We start from the raw sequence: 27,164 nt of genomic DNA, 5'->3' as shown, positions 1-27,164 counted from the left end.
TTCCTCCACTGCAGACTGTAAATATTTGTCAGTATTTATTTGAGCAGAAGAATAGCAGTTCCGTATTCATAAGGAAATTATGCTGTAGTGGATAGCCATCCCAGCATTGGCTGGGAAGTTCCAACCCCCATTGAGGCTTCGGTAATGGTCGCACCCACAAGGCAGGGCAGAGAAGGAAATGGAAGACAGAGGATCCAAGGGGAGGCACGAGTTGTTTCCGGGACCCCAGATGCTGGAGGGAGACCAAGCAGAGTTCTGCAGTGAACACCAATGGACTGCACTATACCTTTGCCAGACCCTGCAACCTACCCCTTCATTGTAAGTTACCCCACAAAATAAACCTCCCTTTTAACTACATGGAGTGGCCTAAATAATTTCACCAATATTATGCCAAATCACACAATGGATTTCTGGATTCTGGCTTTCAGTTTTATTTTCTTATCTGAAACTACAGTTGGAATTCTGGGAAACATCTCTCTAATTTTCTACTATCTAATCCTTTACTACAGAAAATGCATATTAAAGCCCACAGAGTTGATTCTCATACACCTTTTGACAGCCAATGCCTTGATCATTGTTTCTGATGGAGTGCCCCAAACAATGGCAGCTATTGGATTCAAGCATTTCTTGGATGATTTTGGATGTAAGCTCCTATTGTACTTCCAAGGAATTGGCAGGAGTGTGTCCATTGGCATCACCTGCCTCCTGAGTGTCTTCCAGGTCTTGACCATTAGCCCTAGGAAATCCTCTTGGAAAGAACATAAAGTCAAATTTGAAAAGAACATTGGCTGCTACATTTTCCTCCTCTGGATCACATACTTGTTCATAAATTTCATTCATTTTGCATACATACTTGTCAAAAACCATAGAAACAATGTTACCAGAAAATGGGATTTTGAATACTGCCATAGTGCAGGGATTGGTGAAATTGGTGGCTCACTTTATACAGCATTGGTGGTATGCCCTGAGGTCTTCTTTTCTCTGCTCATGACCTGGTCCAGTGGATACATGATTTACATTCTTTACAGACATAAGCAGAGGGTTCAACACATCCGAAGCACTCATGGTTCCATCAGAAACTCCCCTGAATCCAGAGTCACCCAGAACATTCTGATACTGGTGTCTACCTTTCTGTCTTCTTATACTCTCTCCTCCATCCTAAAAGGCTACACTGGTATTTTATATAATCAAAATTTGTGGCTAAAGTACTTCAAATCCCTCATTTCTCTCTTTTTTCCATCCTTTCTTCCATTTTTTCTCCTATATCATTACTCTATTATATCCATGCTTTGTTTGTTCCGGACAAGGAATAAAAATCATTTAATCTCATTTTAACATTTGAAACAATATGTTTTGCTTGATATCCAGTGTTTGTACTCTGTCTCACTGATAATGTCAATGTAGAAAATTATGTAGGTAGTATGGGTTTTTTTTTATAAGATTAGCTAAAATGAATATGAGCATTTTTTTAGCTGGCTGAATCAACAGTCTAGATAAGCCAATCCTATTCTGGGAGGCCCATTATAGTCTTCAACTGAAGCTGTTAGACTATTGTATTTGCCACCTGATATGCAAAAGAGCCAGCATAAATCTCACAACAAAAATGCCCTCCTTGTGATTTCATTGCCCCAGGAAATCATGGCTGCTTGGAGATTTCACAGTCAGGATGTTTAATAATATCTATCTGCATGAACCCTGAAATAGTGCCTGGCAATGAACTTGTGATCTGGGTCCAATGGAATATCGTAAATGCTGTAGCCAACACCAATACCAGAAAAAATAGGATTAGTATCTTTTACCTTGTACAAGAACCAATTCAAAATGACTGAGGGTCTTCCTGTAAAGCTGTGTTTTGTATGTTAGTGTTTTATTGAGGAATTTAGCATCCTCAGGGAAATTGACTTTTACCCATCCTTTGCTGTTGTTCTGTCTTTACCTCCTATGGCATCAGTGTAATGCCCTCTTCACCAAAACAGTTTGGAAGAATTTAATACAGTAATTATAGAAATCAATTTTGTGGTTTCTCAAAGAAACTGAAATTGGAAGTACTATTTGACAAATGTATTCCACTCAGGGGCACATACCCTGAGAACTGCATATCATAACCTAGAGACAACTGTTCACCCACTTTCTTTTAAGCTCTATTTACTATGACAAGGAATTGGAGGTCATGTTCATGTACATAAACAAATAAATTGATAATTAAATTTATTTTCATGTCCAAAATGGTATATTATTTGACTACATTGAAAGGAAAAATTATGACATGAGGAGCAAAATTGATGAACTTATAATGGATAATATTCAGCCAGGTCACAATCTCTAAATGAACATTTAAAAAATCACTTGTTTTCCATCATATGCATAGCTTATCCAATATTGTCTACAGGTATATATGCACATGAGTATAAGTATAATTTCAGTATAAGATTTAGAAAGGAGAGCTTGACAGGTACTACGAGCTGATGACCTTATAAAAGGATCCAGGAGTCATACAAGAGGATATAAAGATAATTATTTTTCTATTTTCTACTTTGTATTTTTTCACTATTTCCCGTGCAATGGTCATAAAATGCAATTGGACGTGACACTGCAAAACCATAAGCAATACTTAATGTCTTTTATGGCTATTCTAACTGTATCAAAGTTCAGGGAAATGTACAGAATTTTTGCATGACCAAATGTTGCTATTAATGCTTTTTACATTGCTTCACTTTTATTAGTTAATTTATTGCTATAAACTGATGTTAGTTGAAAATGAAACAGTATCGCAATCTTTCCAAAAATGCAGGAATGGTTCCACATACAGCCGTCAGTAAATGTAAGGCACTGATGAAGTAAAAGACAGAAATCCCATGATAATCATATTAGATGTCTGAAAAAAATATTTTTCTTTTTGAACATATTATTGAAAATAAATTCTACTCTCATACAATATAACCTTATTACAGCCTTATCTTCCTCAGTACTTCCCAGGTCCTTCCCACCTTCCATTCCATGAAGATCTACTCCCTTTCTGTCATTAGGAATGAACAGGCTTCTAAGACATCAGAACAAAACATAACAAAATAAAATATAACCAGATAAAACCTTCACATGGAAGTTGGCCCTGGCAAACTGTCAAATGATACTTCCCAAGAGAAGGCACAAGAAACTTAGACACACTCATTTACATATGATGAATTCCATAAAAATACTTATCTGAAAGGTATAACATTTTGTTTCAATCTCTGTGAATTCATATGAGATTTACCTATTTTATTTAGAGGGTCTTTTACTCTTGGTGTCATCCATCCATCCTGGCGTTTATTCCTTTCCTGTCTCCTCTTCCATGGATTCCCTAATCTCTGAACAGCAGGGTCAAATTAAACAGTCCACTTGCCAGACCTGATGTCAGAAATGTTGTAAAAAAATTTCTTCATTATAAATGCCACAGAGTGTCTAGGAATCAATAGAACATATGTCAACATAAGACAGGCTTCATGCTATGAATGTACACTCAAGTGTTAGGACCCAAGAATCTTATATATAATAAGCACATGATTACTGACCACCTCCAGTTATGTTTAGTCTTCAAAAGTGTAAACTAGTTTTTGGTATAATACTGTAATTAGGGAATGACCTGGAAAACAAGGCATTTTCTTTTTTAGCAATATTTATTCAAAAAACAGATTTGGGGAAAGATAAAGTTAAGTGGAGGCAAAAATGAACACAATAAAATGAATGGAACTTTAACTAATGAAAACACCTACTTACCCAGCAAGTTTTCAGTGTGGAAAAGGGATGCCATAGAGACTAGTGACATATGCTGATATGTAGTGAATTTCTGCTAGTCACTATGGAAGAAAGATGGTAGATCTAGACAGTGCTTTCTCAATGGCCCCTAGAAGTATCTATGCCTTTTCTGACCCAAGATATGTCTATATAGTATAAACCACTCATCATATCTGAGAAGGTGTATGTCACAAGTACCATATTATCTGTATCCATGTCCTATGAATGACCAGTTTTAGACAGGGTAATAGCTATCAACATGTCTAGATTTGTCTTCCAGATGCTGAGATTTTATATTTAAAGCTATGTGATGAAATGTTTGACCCTGTCTTTGGAAGGGTAAATACATGATGAGACTCACTATTTGAATAGTTGCTATGCTATAATAAAGAAGTTCTAACATAAGTGGTGTCCTTGCTATGCTGAAATCTTCCTATCTGGGAAACAGTGACTGACAGTCCAGATGGAAAGAAACAGTAAAACTATTGCTGTGATTTGTTCACTTTACCAAAAGAATTTTTAAGATTCAATAGATCCCCATTGAGAATCCACATCTCATTCTTCATATAAATAAAAAAAACCCTAAAATTTCATGTGCAGCACAATAGACCTAGACATAAAAAAAAACCACAATTCTGAACCTATAAACAAATGCTAGCAGAATTGCTATTACAGTTCTTAAGAAATATTAGAGAGACCATAAAATATGTTGTTGACATTAATACACAATGTAGAACAATGGGACAAATTTGAAACCCAACATGAGGACATATAATGAAGCCAGTTAATATTAAAGAGTGTGTTAAAAGTGTTATGTGGAGGAAAGATATCATCTATAATAAATAGTTTTGCAAAATTGATTTTCTACTTTAGAAGAATGAAATGAGACCTGTCCTTTTCACATTGCTCAAAAAACTAACTCCACATGAAACAAAGACTTCAATGTGCAATTTAAATACAGAAACAGCTAGGGGAAAATATAGGCAGGATCCTGCATGGCATAGAGTAGGAAAGGATTTTCCTTTAGTCATTTAATAATTTTTTTCATTCATTTTACATATCAATCACAGATCCCCCTCTCATCCATCCTCCCATTCACACCCAGCTTCCTCCTTGAACCACTGCACAGACCCGACTCCAAAAGGGTAAGGCCTCCCATGGGGATTCATCAAAGCCTGGTACATTCAGTTGAGGCAGTACCAAGGCCCTCCCCATTCCATCAACGATGATCAAGGCATCTGAATCAAATGTAATATGCTCCAGAGAGCCAGCTCATGCAACAGGGAGAAATCCTGATCCCACTGGAGGGACGCTCAGACAGACGAAGCTACAGACCTGTCTCTTGTATGCAGAGGACCTAGTCCAGTCCCATACATGTACCACAGCTATTGGTTTTAGGATAATGAGTTCCTACTAGCTTGGTTCAGTTGCCTCTCCATTTCCTCATTATGATCTTGACCCCCATTATATATATATATATATAATATCCTATATACATCCTCTTTCCTCTCTTTGAGTGGACTCCACAGGCTCAGCCTGGTGGTTGGCTGTAGTTCTCTGCATCTGGTTCCATCAGTTATTGGATGAAGGCTCTATGACAGGGCATTCACCAGTCTGATTATCAGTATAGGCCAATTCAGTCAAACTCTCAACTATTGTTAGCTGTCTGATCTGGTTTCATCTTGTGGATTATTGGAAATTTTTCTAGCACCAGGTTTTTCCCTTATCCCATAATGTTTCCCTCTATCTATCAAGATATCTCTTTCATTGCTCTCCCACAACATCACACCCCCATCTTGACCATCCCATTCGTTCATGTTCTCATTGCCCCTCCCCTCTGCTCTATTGCCCACCTCATCCCAGTTTACTCACGGATATCTCCTCTGTTGCCCCTTTCCAATGTGACTGATATGTTCCTCTTAGGGTCCTCCTTGTTTCCTAGCTACTCTGGGTCTTTTGGTTGTTGTCTGATTATCCTATGCTTTATATTTAGTATCCTCTTACAAGTGAGTACATGCCGTGTTTGTCTTTCTGAATCTGAGTCTCTTCAATCAGGATAATATTTTCTCGTTCAATCCATTTACCTGCAAACTTCATGATGTCATTATTTTTTACTTCTAGGTAATAGTCCATTGTGTATATATACCATATTTCTTTTCCATTCTCCACTTGAGGGGCATCTAGGTTGTTTCCAAAATCTGGCTATTACAAATAATGCTGCTATGTACATAGTTGAGCAAGTGTCCTTGTGGTATGATTGAGTATTCCTTAGGTGTATGCCAAAGAGTGGTATCATATAGTCTTGAGGTAGATTGATTGCCAATTTTCTAAGAAACTGCCATACTGATATCCAAAATGGCTGTACAAGTTTGCACTCCCATCAACATTGGAAGAGTTTCCCCTTGCTCCACATTCTCTCAAACATTAAATGTCATCAGTGATTTTGATCTTAGCCATTCTGACAGCTGTAAAATGGTATCTCAGAGTAATTTTGTTTTGCAATTCTTGATGACTAAGGATGTTGAGCAATTCCTTAAAAGGCTTTTTTGCCATTTGAGAATCTTCTTTTGAGAATTTTCTGGTTAGTTCTGTATCTCTTTTTATTGGATAGTTTGGTATTTTTATGTCTAGTTTCTTGAGTTCTTTAAAATATTTTGGAGATGAGCACTCTGTCAGTTATGAGGTTAGCAAAGATCTTTTCCCATTCTATATGCTGTCATTTTGTCTTATTTACTGTGTCCTTTGCATTGCAGAAGCTTCTCAGTTTTAGAACATCACATTAATTAATTGTTGTTCTCAGTATCTGTGCTACAGGTTTTATATTTGGAAAGTGGTCTCATGTGACAATGTATTCTAGGCTACTTTGATCTTTCCCTTCTTTCAGGTACAGTGTAGCTTGATTTATATTGAGATCTTTGATCAAGTTTGACTTAAGTTTTGTGCATGGAAATAGATATGAATTTATTTGCAATTTTTTTATATGTGTACATACAGTTATGATAGCACTATTTGTTGAAGATTCTTTCTCTTTTTTATTGTACTGTTTTGGCTTCCTTGTCAAAAATCCACTCATAGTTATTTGGGCTAATGTCAGGTTCTTCAATTTGATTTCCTTGGCCCTCATATCAGCTTTTATGTCAATACCAAGCCTGTTTTATTACTAATGCTCTGTAGTATAGCTTGAAGTCAGGGATAGAGATGCCTCTAAAAGTTTCTTTTTTCTTTTAACTTTAAAGGATTGTTTTAGCTATCTTAGTTTTGTTGAGTTAAGTCCTTTCAAGGTCTGTGAAAAAATGTGTTGGGATTTTGATGAGAATTACATTGAATCAGTATTGGTCAATTTTAGAGAGGTTTCCATGGGGTAGTGAGTAGAATGAGTACTCTTTTGTGTTTGGGTGGAATATTCTGTAGATATCTACAAGGTTCATGTGATTCATAACATAAAATCCATTAATGTCTGTTAACTTTCTGTCTGGCAGACCTATCCATTGGTAAGAATGGGTCATTGTTATCTCTTACACTTAGTGTGTGCGGTTTGATGTGCAACTTAAACTTTAGTATATTTTACATATGCAGGTGCCCTTCTATTTGAGGCATACATGTTCAGAGTTGAATGTTTGATGCATCATCTTGTTGTATTTCTTGTAATGAATATGTAATGTCTTTCTTGGTCTCTTTTGATTAATTTTATTTTGAAGTCCTTTTTTCAGTATTAGGATAGCTACACCAGCCTGCTTTTTAAATCCATTTGATTGGAACATCTGGAAGCGATTTTCTTTTTAGGACTCCCATTGTTCAAGAATTAATGAAAACAATATATTTCTCTTATTAATTATAATTGTTTAGGATAATTTCATATACATATATATATATATATATATATATATATAGAATGTATATACATATACATTCACACACACACACACACACACACACACACACACACACACACACACACACACATCCAGCCAAGAAAGTCTTTATTTCCTGTCTCATCACACTGTATATCCCTTTCTCTGCCAAGCATTAAAGGTGTGTATGCTTCCCAACTACTGGGACGAAAGGTGTGTGCCACTACTGCCTTGCTCCGTTTCTCTCCTAGAATGAATCTATATCATGAAATCGACGGTGACTTTGAACTCACAGTGGTTCATATGGATCTTTTTCTGGTGAGTGCCTGGATAAATGTTGTGTGCCAACACCGTCTGGCATCCATGTTTAATCTAGTGGCCTGTTCTATTCTCTTATCTTCAGGCAAATTTTATTAGGATAAACAATATATCACCACAGACATGTGCACATGCATGGAGAGCTATGTTGATAGAGAGTTGCCCTGAGGGCCTAATGTGTATAGCGTCAACACAGCTTGTATCCACAACAATGAATATGCTTGGTAGTTTTGGCAGTGGACTTGGGTAGGAACTTAGTAGCTCTAGCTTCTGATCCTGAGAACACAACTCTTAGCATCCTAAGGGGCAATGGTAATCATTGCAAGTCCACTGTGTGCTTTATATCTGATGTTCTTGAGATATCCCATGGCTCCATGTGCAACATTGACTAATTCAGCATCCCATTGACATTGTCTCATGGTATGATAGTTTCTCCTTCTTTATCTTACTACCATTGTCTTAATTTTTTTTCTTTTAGGATAACCATAGATAAGATGTACTTCTTAATATTCTTGATTTACATGAGACATGTCTTTTGTAAACCCACCTAGCCTCAAACATTATTTTTCTTGTACTCCTATCACTTTATCTTCTGAATCTCTGGCCCTTTCTCCCAAGACTCTGACAGTGATAAAATACTTGTTTGTCCAGTTCCCATGGGAATACACAGGAGAATTTACACATACCCAGAAGAAATGCATATATGTAATAAAAGATATATATCTCATCATTTTTTAAAATATTATGTGCAATTGTTATATCATTATCCACAGTGGTATTTTAGTGCTTTTAAAAAAATATCTTGGAAACTTCCTACAAAAATATAATGAAATATGAGTATATATATATATATATATATATCCTCTATTCACTCACTCCAATCCTTCTAGTATCCCTTTTTATGTCAACCATCTTTAAAATCCTATCATTCTTTTTGATAGCCTATAAGACTATTTAGTGTAGGATCACCCACTAAGTGTAGGAAACCTACCAGTGATTACAAACTACATAGAGAATTATTCCCCTTATCCTGCAGCTGTCAATTGCAAATAGTTCATCAGTGAGGCATTGGAACTGAAGAACTTCTGCCCTGTATATGCATATAATTAAAACTAGTATTATAACTAACCTAGAGACCTCTGGATGTAGATCATAAGTTTAAAACTTTAGAACTGTGCCCAAGGTCAGAGTTGCAGTTGTCTTATTAAGGATACTAACACAAAGCACACAAAGAAAACCCTTCTATTTCTTTGCTTGCAATATATCCTGAAAAATGGCTATTTCTCAGGGAGTTTGCCACTCTGAGCATTGCACACCCTCCTTCTTATTTCAGACCTTGGATCCTTGGGTTATCATGTTATAGCCCATGCTCTTTATCATCTATTCTAGGAATGTGCTGTTAATTTGAAAGTTTTGAAACTTTTCTTAACATTGCCATGAATTTCCTGTAGGAAATGTATGGATAGTCAGGCAAGAGAGGAGTTAAGAATGAGAGCTGAAAAGAAGATTAAGAGAAGCAGTAGAACACTGAGAGATGAGCAAAGAGATCAGAAGCTTACTGAAAACAATAAACTGGATGGACTTGAAAGAACATGGTGTGCATAGATTTATTCAAATACTCAGATAAGTAGAATTTTCTAGGTGGTTGTAGATTGTTCCTTGGACACTGGGAGAAAGCATTTGGTGTAGGTCCCTAAAAGGTTTTCTTAGTGCATGGTGTCAGGAAGTCCTACTTCTGCCTGAATAATAGCTATTGGCCACAGATGGCTTCTTGGAGACAAAGTGCACGATTTCTTTGAGTATTCAACATTTAGGAGGATAACAGTGTTTCCATATGTGTCCCTGAATTGGGCACATACTAAATTTAATAAGTAGACTCAGTGTTTGTTTTGAACACATGAGATTTGGAGAGAATGTTGGTGGAAGGTATAAAAAGTAAACTGAAAAGGAGATAATGGGAGTTCACCGACCTAAGATGCATACACATCTATGAAATTCTCAAAGAAATATTTTAAATAATAAATTTTATAAATCATTTTTAAACTAAATTCATTTGTGCTCAAGAAGTCAGTGAAACCTCTAATCAAGGATACAGGAAACTTCACTAACTTTCTTGTTAAACAGACCTCAAAGTTTATATGCAATCCACAGGAGCCTTAGACTTGCAGGATCATGAAAACTCAATGCCTCCTAACAACACTTTGCCTCTGTGGAGATATTCACAGGAGCCTCTTAAGGACCTTTGTTAATGAGCAACTGGAAAAGTTTCATGAGTTATTATGTTTCCCAAAGTGGACATTGTCATTGTCATTGCAGAAAATTGCAGTTCTGAAGGGAGGTGATGTAACAGACCTCTATTTCAGGTTTGTTGTGGCTCTCTTACAAATGCTTAGTAATCTTCAGTATCTCTCCATGACCTACAATCCTGTGGATGATGAAGGCTGCTGAATACTTTGTATTTGAGGTGGAGTGGAAGATCCATCAAAGGGGCAAGACCTGCATAAGTGATAATGTCTGGTAACGGGAATCTGTGGTAGAACCAGTTCTGGCAAACAGAGAGAGAAGGCACATGCCTAATTCATTAACTAAAGAGTGAATGAGAAATACAGAAATTTTTTATCTTGTGTCCTCTTTGCTGGTTCTATCTACAATAAGGTCCCCACTAAAGATAACTGAGGGTAGAGTGTGACAATGCAGACAAACTGTAAAGGAACTGAAGGACAATTGCAATAAGACAATGTGATAAATCTGCTTACCTACCATTCCATGAGTGTTGAATAACAGTGAGGTATTATTATTATCTTGAGCTTATCATGATTTTTTCCATAGTGTACAATATAATGTGATTATTATAAGCACACCATGATGGGACTGTCCCAGATATGAACATTTCTGGAGTAAAAAGTTTTCCTTTGTGACACTACATTTATCATTGGGTTATACAGACAGTGGTAACTTTGTGTTGAATGGCCAGTGGTAAAATAACTGGTTTGAAAACTCTTTCTCTTGAACTTGGAAAGGTAACATGGATTAGAAGGTAGAGTGTAAGTATTGGGCAATGACAACCAGAACCATAATAATTTCCAGAAAATCAACACAGTATGGTGGGTAGGTTGATTTTACACATTGACTTATTACAATAGTCCTTAAGCACCCTCACAGATGCCCTGCATTATCCTGGGGTATCCACAGTTCACCTCAGTGGGAGACTTATATTACAGTAATAATCATAGTGATTGACAAATTTAGGAACAAGTCAATATGTCTCAGTCACCACTATGTTATTAAATTATTCTTGTTTCTTCTTTCTGTTTCACAGATCAGTGTTTACCCCTTATTTCCATTTCCAGTTAACTTGCCTACATTAGTCTTACTCTAATGTTAAGCAGACGGTAACACCATGCCTTCTGTTACTGTTTATTGTTGTTGTTAATAGAACATAGGGCTTTATCCTTTGCAGTCTTGGGCTCTACCACTCAGCTAATTTTACTGACACTCATGCTATATATCATTGGAGAATATTTAAGGAATCTCTTTATTCTGATTATTCTTTATAATCTAATACACACTATCTGAATTTTCAATCATCATGAATTTCATTATAATATATTTAATAATAATAATAATAATAATAATAATAATAAATATATTCCAATAGTTGAAGTACACAACTTTTATCTTATCATTTATAAACCATGGGTAGAAAGTATCTGTGACTTTGAGAGCAACATGAGCTATATAGTTTGTTCCAGGATAGCCAGAGCTATATAGTAGCACCCTGACTTGAAAATAAAAACAAGAAGTTATTAGCCAATAAGAGCAGAATTTTCAGTAATTTATTTTAGTCACTTAATTTTTTTCTCATTTGTTATTCAATGATAGCATTTTATATTGCAATTTTATGGAGTAATAATGTTAGTAAATCCTCATTATTCCCACTGTAGTTTTTATATGAGTAATTTTAACAAAGCATATTTCTGGTAGAATCATAAACTCATGGTGTATCTCATACTTGTGAAATTAAACTGTGAGTTGAGGCAATATTCTATTATGTCAATAACACTTAGGACATTGTATTTATTTTCAATCTTGAAAGCTTTATTCGCACTTGCATTTTTTCTTTCATTTTTTCATTTTTTCCCTAGAATTTAATTTAATTTTACATATAAGCCATGGATTTCCCTGTCCTCCCCCACTCTTACCCACTCCCTTCCCCACAGCCCCCACCATTCCCATCTCCTCCAGGGCAAAGACTCCCTTGGTGATTCAGCTTAACCTAGTAGATTCAGTCCAGGGAAGTCCAGACCCCTCCTCCCAGGCTGAGCAAAGTGTCCCTGTATAAGCCCCAGCTTCTAAACAGCCATCTCATAAACTAAGGTCTGGTCCCAGTCCCACTGCCTGAGTGCTTCCCAAACAGTTCAAGCTAATCAACAGTCTCACTTATCCAGAGAGCCTGGTCCAGTTGGGGACTCCTCAGCTAATGGTTCATAGTTCATGTGTTTCCATTAGTTTGTCTATTTGTCCCAGTGCTTTTTTCAATCTTGGTCTCAACAATTCTTGCTCATACAATCCTCCTTTTTCTCACCAATTGGACTCCTGGAGCTCCACCTGGGTCCTGGCTGTGGACCTTTGGGTCTGCTACCCTCAGTCATTGGATGAGATTTCTAGCATGACAGTAAGGGTGTTTGGCCATCCAATCACCAGAGTAGGTCAGTTCAGGCTTCCTCTCAACCATTGCCAGTAGTCTACAGTGGAGATATCTATGTGGATTTCTGGGGGCCTCTCTAGCACTTTACCACTTATTATTCCCATGTGGTCTTCATTTATCATGGTCTCCTATCCCTTGTTCTCCCTTTCTGTTCTTGATCCAGCTGGGATCTCCTGCTCCCCTAAGCTCTCTTTCCTTTGAACCTTACACTTTAGTACCCCCACTCACATCGAGGTTGTTCATGTAGATCTCATCCATTTCTCTGTCATTTGGCAATCCCTGTGTCTTTCTTAGGGTATTGTTTTCTAGGCAGCCTCCCTGGAGTTGTAAAAAGCAGTCTAGTCATCTTTATTTTACATCTAGTACCCTCCTATGAGTGAGTACATACCATGTTTGTCCTTCTGAGTCTGGGTTACCTCACTCAGGATGATTTTTTCTAGATCCATCCATTTGCCGGCAAACCTCAGAAGGTCATTGTTTTTCTAGGCTGATTAGTATTTCATTGTATATATGTACCACATTATCTTTATCCATTCTTCAGTTGAAGGGCATCTAGGTTGTTTCCAGGTTCTGGCTATTATAAACAATTCTTATATGAACATAGCTGAGCAAGGGCCCTTGTGGTATGATTGAGCAATCTTTGGGTATATGCCCAAGAGTGGTATAGTTGGGTGTTGGGGGAGATGGATTCCCAATTTTCTAAGAAATTGCCAAATTGATTTCCAAAGTGGCTGTACAAGTTTGCTTTCCTACCAGCAGTTGAGGAGAGTTCCCCTTCTTCCACATCCTCTCTAGCATAAGCTGTCTTCAGTATTTTGGATCTTAGCCATTCTGACGGGTGTAAGGTGGTATCTTAGAGTCATTTTGATTTGCATTTCACTGATGATCCAGCAATTCCTTAAATGTCTTTCAGGCATTTGAGCTTCCTCTCTTGAGAATTCCCTGTTTAGTTCTATAGCCCATTTCTTAATTATACCTTTGGGAATTTTGATGTCCAATTTCTTGTGTTCCTTATATATTCTGGCTATCAGTCCTCTGTCAGATATGAGGTTGGTGAAGACCTTTTCCCATTCTGTAGGCTGTCACTTTGTCTTGTTGACCATGTCCTTTGCTCTACAAAAGCTTCTCAGTTCCAAAAGGTCCCATTGATTGATTGTTTCTCTCAGTGTCTGTGCTACTGGTGTTATATTTATGAAGTGATCTCCTATACCAATGCATTAAAAACTACTTTCTACTTTCTCTTCTTTCAGGTTCAGAGTATCTGGATTTATGTTGATGTCTTTGAACCACATGGACAAGTTTTCTGCACTGTGACAGATATGAATCTATTTGCAGACTTTTATAAGTTGACATCCAGTTATGCGAGCACCTTTTGTTGAAGCTGCTTTGTTTATCCATTGTATGATTTTGGCTTCTTTGTCAAAAATTATATGTTCATAGGTGTGCAGATTAATGTCAGTATCTTCAGTTTGATTCCATTGGTCCACATGTTAGTTTTTATGCCAGTACCAATCTGTTTTTATTACTGTAGCTCTATTGTACAGCTTGAGGTCATGGATCATAATGCCTCCAGAGGTGGTTTTATTGTAAAGGATTCTTTTGGCTATCCTTGTTTTTTTGTTTTTCCATATGAAGTTGACTATTATTCTTTCCAGGTATGTGAGGAATTGTGTTGGTAATTTGATGGGGATTGCATTGAATCTGTAAATTGCTTTTGTTAAGACTTCTATTTTTACTATGTTAATCCTGCCTATCCATTAGCATGGGAGATCTATTGGTGAAATTATTTAGGCCACTCCACATAGTTAAAAGGGAGGTTTATTTTGTGGGGTAACTTACAATGAAGGGGTAGGTTGCAGGGTCTGCCAAGGGTATAGTGCAGTCCGGCGGTGTTCTCTCAAGAACTCTCCTCCGTCTCCCTCCAGTGTCCTGTGTCCTGGAACCAAGCACGCCTCCCATTCTGATCCTCAATCTTTTGTTTCCTTCTCTGCCCTGCCTTGTGGGCGCGACCATTACCAAAGCCTCAATGGGGGTTGGAACTTACCGGCCAATGATGGGATGACTATCCACTACATCTCCCTCTTTTGTCTAAATAAGAAAGTTCTAACCTAATACATGACTATGTACAAAGAGATGGTTATCAAATATTGTCCAGGAGTAATGAGGGATAATGACTTAGATAAGTTGGAATTACCATAAGTGCAAACAATATCAACTAAAAAACACATAGTAAAATCCAGGGAAAGTCTAGAACGTGGGTAGATGGCATGTTACAAAGATCATTCCAAAAGGTGTCCTATCCTAAAGAACCTGAGTCTAATACATAATATATTCTATTTAAGATATTATATCTGTATATATACTAAGTTTTAACTATAACTGCTAATCTCCAACCTCATCAAAGACCTGAGAAGGAATATAATAATCCCTGAGAAATGGGAGAAGGACGCAAGCAACTTTTGGAAGTCTCACAAGAGTAGACAGAGACAGCTAGCAGCCTGGACAGTCACCTAATGTTTCTCAGCATGCTTGGTGCATTCAAATTGGCTACAGGCCTAGAGTATCTGACAGACCATTTTTAGAAGCAGCAGGAATTCTGAAAGACCATCTTACCCTGTCTTAGCAAAGTATAGTGGTTGCTTTCCTATGTCCCACTTGTCTCGAAAGGACAGCATTTGTACTGTCAGCAGTTGAGGCAAGGGCAGTTCTTTGCCCAGTAGGCCATTTTGTGCCAAGAAGACAAACTTCCAAATGGAAAGGTCTTAGAAGCCCAACATTCTCTCAGGATCAAATTGGTGCTGCCAGGAGCAATTGTGTCTCACGTCAACAGAATTCTAAGTGATTTAAATGCCATATTCTCTAGGTCCATGAAGTGATTGAAGATTACCTGTCCATCAGACCTATGTATTTATAAATCTGGATAACCTAACTAACATAATTATAGAGATAACAAGCATAGGTGACAATAACTACTCTATAAGTCTTATGGACCTAAACAACCTAAGGACTAAGGCTTCCTATAAATAAGGCAAACAGTCTGTAAGCAAATGTACAGTAAAAGGACAATGACTTTAAATTGTGACAATACACAAAATATCTTTAACAGAGGTAGGAATGTATAGTGCAATATGCAATATGATAATAATCCTAAATATATGTAATTATACAGAATATCTTAAACAGAAGTAGAACATACATACAGTATGACAGATATAAATTCACATTTGCATCAATATACAAATATTTCAAATAAGAGTAAAAATATGTGTACAATATAACAAACAATGTTCTGTATTTGTATCAATATACAAAGTATCTTAAATAGGAATATAAAGGGTTTATATTTGTATCAACATATAAGAATTCATAACAGTGCAAAGGCTGCTATATTACTAAATTTGTTTACTAATGTATATAGTAGTCTACCATAATGTCTTATACCTATCCATTCCAATTCTTATTTTCCTTTTTTTAAAAACATATTTTTCTTTCTTAAGGAGAGTACTGAGTTTAACAGTTTCTTCCACCCCCAACCCTAGAACCATTATCCATAACCCTGAGAAATATGAAACCTTAGGGATAAGTGGCGTCGTTTTCTTAGAATTGTTTCCTGCTGTTTAGGGGGCGATGGTATCTCTGGGTATTGTGAGAAAGCTCAGATAGTTAAATCTCAGTTAGACTAACTGTAGATTCTGCAGCAGGTCTCAGCGTAATGGGTAAGATTGTCTGAAATTCTGGCAAGAAGTATAGTATGATGATGATTACCATGGCAATATTCTGGATTGGGTAGTGTTGTTGTTGTTGGGGCCCCATCTTCCTTGGGTGCCAGATATTGGTGAAATTATTTAAGCCACTCCACGTAGTTAAAAGGGAGGTTTATTTTGTGCGGTAACTTACAATGAAGGGGTTGGTTGCAGGGTCTGGCAAGGGTATAGTGCAGTCCGGCGGTGTTCTTTGGAGAACTCTCCTCCGTCTGCCTCCAGTGTCCTGCGTCCTGGAACCAAGTGCACCTCCCCTTCCGATCCTCTGTCTTTCATTTCCTTCTCTGCCCTGCCTTGTGGTTGCGACCATTACCAAAGCCTCAATTGGGGTTGGAACTTCCCAGCCAATGCTGGTATGACTATCCACTACAGAGATCTTTCCATTTTCTGACATCTTCTTCAATTTCTTTTTTTCAGGGACTTAAAATTAATGTCATATAGGTCCTTCACTTGCTTAGGTAGAGTTACCTCAACATATTATGTATCATTTGGCTATTGTAAAGTGTGATGTATCTCTGATTTTCTTCTCAGCCTGATTATCAATTGTATACAGGAGGGCTACTGATTTTTTTTATTTGATCTTGTATCCTGCTATGTTGCTGAAGGTGTTTATAAGCTATATCAGTTCCTTGGTTGAATTTTTGAGGCCACTCATGTATACTATCATGCCATCTGCAAATAGGAAAAGCTTGACTTCTTTCTTTCCAAATTGTATCCCTCTAAACTACTTATGCTGTCTTATTGCTCTGGCTAGATCTTCAGGTACTATATTGAATAAGTATGGGGAGAGTAGAGAGCCATGCCTTGTTCCTGATTTTAGCAGAATAGCTATGAGTTTCTCTCTATTTAATTTGATGTTGGCTGTTGGCTTGCTATAAATTGCTTTTAATTATGTTTATGTATATTCCCATCTAGAGAATTATCAGGTCATACTTCAAAAACCTCTTCTCCACAAAACTGAAAAATCTAAAGGAAATGGATAATTTTCTGGATAGGTACCGCATACATAATTTAAATCAAGAACAGATAAGGAAATAAAATAGTCCAATAACCCCTAAGGTAATAGAATCATTAACTAATAGTCTCCCAACCAACAAAAGCCCAGGACCAGATGTTTTCATTGCAGAATTTTTCAAGATCTTCAAAGAAGTATTAATACCAATACTCTTTAAATTGCTCCACTCAATAGAAGCAGAAGGAACATTAGCAAACTCCTTCTATGAGGCTACAATAACCCTGATTCTTAAACCAAACAAAGATGCAACAGAGAACTAAGACCAATCTCCTTCAGGAACATTGATGCAAATATACTCAATAAAATACTGGAAAACAGACTCCAGGAACACATCAAAACAATTATCCAGCATGATCAGGTAGGCTTCATCCCAGGGATGCAAGGGTGTTTCCACATAGGAAAGTCCATCAATGTAATACACCATATAAACAAACTAAATGAAAAAAAAAAAAAAACATGGTCATCTCACTAGATTCAGAAAAGGCATTTGACAAAATCCAATACACCTTCATGATAAAGGTCTTGGAGTGATCTTTAATACAGGGAACATACCTAAACATAATAAATGCACTTTGCATTTTTTATGGAGGGAACATTCATGTTGAAGTAAAAATTAAAATTTAAAAAGATGTATTCATTTATCCATTTTTATTTTGTGTCTATGTTTTACCTTCATACAGATGTGTACAATGTGGGACTTCTGTGCTTACTGTGGTCATATGTGTGTGTCATTGTCAACTGCAACTGCCATTGTAGTTAATTGTGAGCCACCCAGTGGGTGCTTGGGACCAAAGCTAGGTAGTCAGCAACAGCAGCAAGAGTTCTTTACCACTGAGACATCTCCCTAATCCCTTCAAATGAAAACTTACACCAAATAGCATGTAAGCACATAACAACAAAATAAAAAATATCAGGTGAGGGACACAACCATGTAAGAAGTAAATGTGTTTTAGAACATCTCTCATGGCCTTGTGATCACAGACTGAGGTTACTGTGCTTGGGATACACTTATAATTATCTGGACTTTTCTGTATTCACTCTGCCCAGAAACAGCAGTTGGATTTAAAGATTCATATATCCTAGATGATTCTCAGGTCAGATCATGACAATGTCCACAAAATACAGATTAAAAACAAGGAAAGTGTCAAACAAAAAGGGTAACAGTGACTCAATATTGCTACTGCTATCTGCCATATTTGCACTTAACTCATAAAAATTTTATTTGCCGTTATACACTCAATCCTTTAACTAATAAACACAGTGACTATTATTAGTGAGAATATTGAGGTTCTGTGGATGTGACCAGGACCTTCTTGCCTTGTGGGCAATGTACTATGCCTGTGAAAACAAATATTTATTTCAAGAATTGGGCAGAATGATACTACAGATTTGTGTATAAGAGTGGTCACAAACAGTTATGGTCTTTGGTCCCTATTTACTGTACCATTCTCCTTCACTAAAATAAATGCAGGTAGACACTGAAATACTCACTTCTAAAAGATGTGGCACAGACATTTCCTAGTCATTATCATTCAAGGAGTCTCCAAGGCCACAGCAGGTCTTAGTGTGGAGCATCTTGTTGATACTTCTCCATCCTCACAGATGCATCAGTATACGTACATTCAAATCAATTTCCTAGAAATGAGCCTGGCATCTCAGTAAGGAAACAATGCCAGGAAGGCCAACCTTTGAAAAGCATTCTGGGATGTTGTGATTTTATGTGTCCACTGTTGAATGGTGTGTATGCTATATGATGTCAAATTTCTTGTATATATATGATCATCATATTAAGCAGCCACTGCATTAATAAGGAACATACTTGTGACACTGTTATTCCAAACATTTCAATGAATTCACAGGTCAGTCAGTATCAGTGTTCACAGATAATGCATGGCATACAACATCACTGAACATGTGCCCTTGTATTATTGAACATTCCTTGGGAATATGCCTAAGAGTGGTATAGAAGGATCTTAGGGGAGATTGATTCCCATTGTTTTCTAAAAAAAAGCTCTGTATTTATTTCCAAAGTGGCTGTACAAGTTTGCATTCCCACCGACAGTGTAGGCACATGAGAGGGGTGTAATGAAAGGAATGGGTTGGGGGAAAGAGAGCTTAGGGGAGTGGGAGATACCAAGTGGATCAAGAACAGAGAGGAAGAACAAGTAAAGAGAGACCATAATAAATGAAGACCCCATGGAAATAGGAAGAAGCAAAGTGCTAGAGAGGTCCCCAGAAATCCACAAAGATAACACCACAATAGACAACTGGAAGTGATCAAGGGAAAGCCCAAACTGACCTACTCTGGTGATCAGATGACCAAACACCCTAACTGTCATGGTAGAACTCTCTTCCAGTACCTGATGGAAGCAGATGCAGAGATCCAAGGCCAGGCCCCAGTTGGAGCTCCAGGTGTCCAGTCAGTGAGAAAGAGGAGGGATTGTATGAGCAAGAGATGTTGAGACCATGTTCGGAAAAAGCAAAGGGACAAAAGCCAAACTAATTGAAACACATGAACCAATAGCTGAGTAGCCCCCAACTGGGTCAGGCACTCTGCATAAGTGAGACAGTCCATTAGCTTGAACTGCTTGGGATGCCCCCAGGCAGTGGAATCAGTACGTGTCTTTAGTGCATGAGCTGGCTTTTTGGAGCCTGGGGCCTTTGCTGGCACACTATGCTCAGCTGGGTCAAGGGAGGAAGGGACTGGACCTGCTTCAATTGAATCTACCAGGCTGAGTTGGATCCCCAGGGGAGTCCTTGCCCTGGAGGAGATGGGAATGAGGGCTGGATCAGGGAAGGGCAGCAGGGGTGAGCAGGAGGAGGGAGGACAGGGGAATCCTTGCCTGATCTATAAAATTAAATTAAATTATAAACTTTTCAATAATAATAATAAAAATAATAATAATAATAATAAACAACTTTTATGTGGCTTTCATTCTGTCAGGGAACCTTGGCCAATTAGTGATTTCACAGGCATCTCTCTGTCCTATATTCTAAGTGCACAAAGATGGAAATAGGGCATGGTCATGAACTTGGGACAGGGTGCCCATGTTCTATCACAACTGTTCTGCCCTGCAACAACCTAAGAAGAAAATAGGATTGATATCTTTCATCTATACAAAAAAATCAATTTAAAATGACTGAGGGTTTTGGTGTAATTCTGAATTTGTTCTGGTAGAATTTTATAGAGAATTGCAGAATTATCAGAGACATTGACTTGTAATTGCCTTTGTGGTTGTTCTGTCTTTTTCTGGTTTGGCATTAGTGTAGTGCTGGCTTCACCAAAAGAGTTTGATCAAGTTTTAAACATCCATAATAGAAATCATTTTGTTGTTTCTCAAATAAATGGAAAATGGAACAACTATTTCTCCCAGCATTCCATTCCTGGGCAAATACCCAGAGAACACCACATCATCCCCTAGAGACATCTGCAATTCTATTTTCATTACTGCACTATTTATTATAAAAAGTGGGCCACTTACATATCCATAAATGGCTAAATTGATAATTATATTTGTGTCTGTATAAAAAATGGAATATTATTTAACAACAGTGAAGATAAAATCACAAAACATGCAGAAATATTGATGGGATTATAAGGGATAATATTCAGCCAGATCATATATCATATAGATATGATCAGATAAAAATGAGCATGATTGAATCTACTTTTAGAATGCAATTACTAGTTTTAAATATTTTACATTGGATTAGATTTTTGTATATTGAATAGAAATTATTTATATTGATACAAATTTGAGGTGATTTTGTTGGAAAATACTGAACACATACTTATAATCTTATTCAAGGTATTGTACCTATACATCACTTTTTAAAAATGTAATGCAAATTGCTAGTCCTTGAAAATTATTACCTACTAGTAAGGATTATACAGAAATGCAAATTAGTATTTAGTCACTCACCTATTACAACTGAACTTGAAGTCATATTAGGTATATTTTCAAAGTCAAAGAGAAATGTATTTTTGATAAACAAGTCAACTTCAAACACTTCATAGGTCTACAGATGAATAGAAATGATTACTCTGTTTATCAGTAATGGTAAATGTTGAGGGAAATGGTTGGAAAACGTAACTCTGTCCTGGCATGGTTTATCAATGCTGACTGAAAAACGTCCAAGAGGAAATGATTTTGTGTATAAATAAAGCATGTGAGAGAGACAGGTTGCCAGAGTAGGGAAAATCATATTGAGATATGCTTCCTTATAGTTAGAAAGCTTCTCTCCAGCCCATGCCAAGCCCTATTAGTCTGACAACCCATTTATAAAATAAACACACAGACATTCATATTATTTAAACTGCTTGGTCATTAGCTCAGGCCTACCATTGTCTAGCTCTTACTCTTATATTTAGTCCATTTTTATTAATCTATACTTTGCCACATGGCTTGTGGCTTACTTGTGTCTTAACATGTTGCTTCTCATGGCAGCGGCTGGCAGTGTCTCTTCCCAGCCTTCCTGTTCCCAGCCTTCTCCTCTTCCTTGCCTCCCTACCCTATCTTTCCTGCCTGGCTACTGGCCAATCAGCACTTTATTTATACAGAGTGGTATCCACAGCACTTCCCCTTTTCTTTTTTGTTAAAAAAGGAGGGTTAACTTTTACATAGTAAAATTACAGATAACAAAACAATTATCAAGCAAGAATTATAGTTACAATATTAAACAAGATATCCTATCTATCTTATATTTGTGAGTCTAAAGTTTTGTATGTAACTTATCTTTTATCACAACTGAGGAAATTATAACTATCTAGTCTTCAACCACATCAAAGACCTCAGAAGGATATATTACCTGAGAACCAGGAGAAGGATGCAAGCAACTTTCTGGAGTCTTACAGGATAGACAGAGACAGCTGGCAGCCTGGAAAGCCACCTAATGTTTCTTTGTAAAGTTTGGGCATTTGTCTTCAGCCCACAGGTCTAGAGTCTCTCAGTCACTTCTCTCAGTGCCCTGTAGAATGTCTGGCAGTTTCCTCTGTGAAGCAGGAACCTGAAGGACCATTTTGTCAAGCAAAGTTTAGTGGTCACCTTTCTATGGGTCTTGTATGTCCAGTCGATCAAGCAGTCTAGGTCAGAACAGTTTCTTGCCCAAATGGCTATTTTTGCCAAGGTGAAGATGAACTCCATATGAAGTGTCTTTAATGCCCATCCTCCGCTCTGAAGTAAATTGGTGCTGCCAGGAGCAGACATGTCTCACTGTCCAGAAAGTCTAAATTTTAAAAATTTTTTAAATGCCATATTCTGTAGACATTTGAAGTGTTTGAAGATTACTTTTCTATCTGAAATATCTCTGTGTATACATAGAAGACTTAACTAACATGGCTATGAGTATGATTATCATAGATGACCAGTTATTAATCTATTTTTAATTGTCCATTACAATTTTAAATGAGCTTTACAAACATAATACCTTAAATAAGAGTAAAAATATACACACAGTATAACAAAATTAACTTTAAGTTTGTATCAATAGATTAAAATCTATATCAATGTAAAACATTTTAAATGAGTTGTTGCTCTTTAGAAGTAAGTTCATTAATCTACCCTTTCATCCTATCATATCTATATCACATCCTTTTTGTAAATCTCTTTTAAAACAAAACTCAGAAGTATACCATGTCTGATTTATCTGCTGCCAATTTTGCATTCACTCATGTTCAGACTGCCCTTATCCAGACCTGTACTATGGCAAGAATCTACTTTTCTAAGTACGTAAATTACAATTCACAGTGACAAAAATCAGAGAGACCAACATGTTCATTCTACATGCTCAAAGGGAATGTTTAGCATGTGTTGCACTGTGAAATTGATAGATATGCAGGGTCCTGAATCATTAAGACTGGGCGTTTAAAAATATGTTCAGATAGTGTTTGGCCCACACTGGATAAAGAAACCTCAAAAATATGTAGGAAATTTTTTGAAAACATATGGAAGAGAAACCTGAATAAACCTTCCCAGAAGCAGCTGTGTCAAGAGGTAAAGGAGAAGTGGTATTTAAACCATAAATTTAGAACCCTAAGATTATTTCTGGAAACCATTATGTTGTGTCTTTACTACACTCAGGTTTATGCATAAATCAATCAGACAACATGGATGGATCCCAGTTTCTATGGCTCCTCTGGTCCATAGAGATGATAAATCAATGCACAGAGCCACCAAAGAAGAATGTGCATTTACTTATGCAGAGAGATATTTAATTGAACATTTTTTATTTCCTAAAATACTCTGGAAGATACTTAAAGCAACAGGAGAACAGTATAAGAAAAATAGCAGTACTCAGAAAGTATTTGGTTACAAGTAATAATCAAGGTTATCCTACATGAGGAGCTTAATATCACAGATTTGTCATTGATTCAGTTGTTGCTGGAGACCTTCTCTCCAGCGCCCAAACCCTGTTAGTCTGACAGTCCACTTATAAAATAAACATACAGATGCTTATATTATTTAAACTGCTTGGCCATTAGCTCAGACCTACCGTTGTCTACTTCTTACTCTTATATTCTGCCCATTTCTATTATTCTATACTTTGCCACGTGACTTGTTGCTTACTGGTACCTTACATCTTCCTCGTCCTGGTGGCCACTGGCAGTGTCTCTCTGCCTCAGCCTTCTCCTTCCCAGAATTCTCTTCTCTACTTGTCCCACCTATACTTCCTGCCTGGCTATGGGCCAATCAGTATTTTATTTCTACAGAGTGATATCCACAGCAATTCAATTCTCTTCTACATTTCGTCTAGTAATGTTTCCCATCTCTTCTATCCTCTCCCCTAGCATCTTAACTCCCCTCTACACCTGTTTTCCTCTCCTCCTCTCCTCACACCTCTTCTTTGCTTTAATTATACTTATATTACTCTTCCTGTCCAGGACTTAGTTCTGGGACCCAGAGATTTCTTTTCAGAAAAAGAAGTGGTCTTTGGTGACTATATTGAACTTTTGTTTCTATCAGGTAGAGTGTAGTTTGATATATATTGATGTCTTTGATCCACTTGTACTAAAGTTTTGTGCATGGCATTAAATATGGATCTATTTGCAATCTTCTCTATGTTTACATACAGTTATGCTAGCACCATTTGTCGAAGATGCTTTCTTTTTTCCATCATACAGTTTTGGCTTATTTGTCCAAAATCCATTCATAGTTAAGTGTGGTAATGTCAGATTCTTCAATATGATTTCCTTAGCACTTAAGTCAGTTTTATGTCAACAACAAGCACTTTTTTATTACTATTGCTTTATAGTAGACCTTGTTGTCAGTGATAGTAATGCCTCTAGATTTTTTTTTTATTTTAAAGGATTTTTTAGCTATTCTAGCTTCTTTGTTTGTTTTTTTTTGTTTTTCAAGTGAAGTTGAGTAAGGTTCTTTGAAGATCTGTGAAAGTTGTTTTGGGATTTTGATGAGAATTTCATTGAATCTGTATGTGTTCAATTTTAGAGAGTTTCCATGGGATGCTGAGTAGAATGTATTCTCTTTCCTGTTTGGGTCGAATGTTCTGTAGATATATACTAGGTTCATTTGATTCATAACATAATATCTATTATTTATCTGTTAACATTTGTCTGGTAGACCTATCCATTGGTAAGAATGGGGTGTTGATATCTCCCACTATTAGTGTGTGTGGTTTGGTGTGCAATTCAAGCTTTAGTATTTTTTCTTTTACATATGCAGATGCCCTTCTATTTGGGGCATACATCTTAAGAGTTGATGAATTGTTGATAAATTACCTTGATGTAATTTTTGTGATGAATATGTAATGTCCTTCTTGATCTTGTTTGATTGATTTTATTTTGAAGTCCATTTCATTCAGTATTAATATAGCTACACCAGCCTGCTTTTTAAATCCATATGATTGGAACATCTGGAAAGGATTTTCTTTTTAGGACTCCCATTTGTTCAAGAATTAAGGAAAACAATATATTTTTCTAATTCATTAAATTTTTATATTTTTTATAATTTTAAGATAATTTTATATATGTATACATACACACACACACACACACACACACACACACACACACACACACACACACACACATATATATGTCTCCAACCAAGAAAATCTTTATTTCCTGTCTCTTCACACCTTATATCCCTTTCTCTGCCAAGCATTAAATGTGTGTATATTTATCAAGTACTGGGATTAAAGCTGTGTGCCACTATTGCCTGGCTCTGTTTCTCTCCTAGACTGAATCTTTATCATATATTCCAGAGTCACTTTGAACTCACAGAGGTTCATAGGTTTGTCTGCCTGGTGAGTGCTAGGATAAAAGTTGTGTGCCTCCACTCTCTGGCATCCATGTTTAATCTAGTGGCTTGTTCTGGTGTGTAATTTTCAGGGAAATTTTGTTAGAGTATCCAATATATCACCCCAGATATGTGCACAGGTATGGAGGGCTGTGTTGGTAGAGGGTTGCCCTGAGGGCATGATGTGTATAGAGTGAACACAACTTCTTCTTTACAACAAAGAATATGCTTGGCCATGTTGGTAGTGTACTTGGGCCAGAAGTTAGAGCAGCTCTAGCTTCTGATCCTGAGAACACAACTTTTAGCACCCTAAGGGGCAATGGTAATCATTGCAAGTCCACACTGTGCTTTATCTCTGATGTTCTTGAGATATCCCATGTCCTCCATGTGCAACATTGCTTAATTCAGCATTCCCATAAATTTTGTCTCATTGTTTGACAGCTTTTCCTTCTTTATCTTCCTATCGTTGTCTTCATTTCTCCTTTCAGGGATACCACAGATAAGACGTATTTCTTAATAATCTTGATTGACATTAGACATATCTTTTGTAAAGCCACCTAGCCTCAAACATTATTTTTCTTTTCCTCCAATCTCCTAATCTTCTGACCCACTGGTCTTTTTTTCCAAGACTCTGACATTGATGAATGACTTGCTGGTCCAATTCACATGTGAACACACAGGGGAACTTACACATACCCGGAAGGAAATGCACACAAGAAATAAATGATTAACATCTCATCATTTTTAAAAAATACTATATGCAATTGTTATTTCATTATCCTTAGTGGGTTATATTCTCCTTTTAAAAAATGTTTTGGAAACTTCATACAGCTATACAATGAAATATTTTCCTATATACACCCTCTAATTGCTCATTGCAATCCTTCTTTATCCCATTTTGTATTGCCCATCCCTAAAATCTTATCATTCTTTTTGATAGCCTATAAGTGTAGTTAGTGGTTCCTAAACAAACATGACTGTAGGATCATCCACTGACTGTAGGAAACCTACCAGTTACTACAAAATTCAAATACTGTGATTTCCCCTTATCTAGCAGCTGTCAACTGCCAATAGCTCATCAATGAGGTATTGGAATTGAAGAATTTCTGCCCCATATATGCATACAATTAAAACTAGAATTATAACTAGACTACAGACCTCTGAATAGATCATGAATTTAAAAGTTAAGAGCTATGGCCTAAGGTCAGAGTTGCAGTTTTCTTACCATGGATCTAACACAAAACACCCTAAGAAATCCCTGCATATTCTTTGCTTACCAAGTATGCTGATAAAAGGATATGTCTCTGCATTTGTCACTCTGGGCACTGCACCCTATTCTTGTGTACTCAGACCTTGGAACCTTGGGTTACCATGGTAATGCTCTGCTCTTTTTCATCTATTCTAGGAATGTGCTATGAACTTGAGAGTTTAGAAATTTTTCTCAGCATTGCAAGGAGTCTCATGTTAGAAATGTATGGATAG

The 27,164-nt window shown here is 36.9% G+C and overlaps 1 protein-coding gene across 1 annotated transcript; it reads left to right on the top strand.

Annotated features, from left to right (window-relative positions):
* Positions 1-402: 402 nt before the first annotated feature.
* LOC118597647 (vomeronasal type-1 receptor 4-like) lies at positions 403-27,164 on the top strand. The gene is made up of 2 exons (XM_036209267.1): positions 403-1,174; positions 27,088-27,164. Exons 1-2 carry the CDS (start codon positions 403-405, stop codon positions 27,162-27,164), a joined length of 849 nt encoding a protein of 282 aa, XP_036065160.1.

This window comes from Onychomys torridus, chromosome 1 (assembly GCF_903995425.1).
Source record: "Onychomys torridus chromosome 1, mOncTor1.1, whole genome shotgun sequence".
NCBI lineage: Eukaryota > Metazoa > Chordata > Mammalia > Rodentia > Cricetidae > Onychomys > Onychomys torridus.
This window is presented reverse-complemented; position numbering and strand designations above follow the sequence as displayed.

Excerpts from the sequence above, each read along its gene's own strand:
- LOC118597647 (XM_036209267.1), top strand. The coding sequence starts at position 403 with ATGGATTTCTGGATTCTGGCTTTCAGTTTTATTTTCTTATCTGAAACT. Across the intron at positions 1,175-27,087 it reads CATCCTAAAAGGCTACACTG|GAATGTGCTATGAACTTGAG; the intron begins GTATTTTATATA and ends CATCTATTCTAG.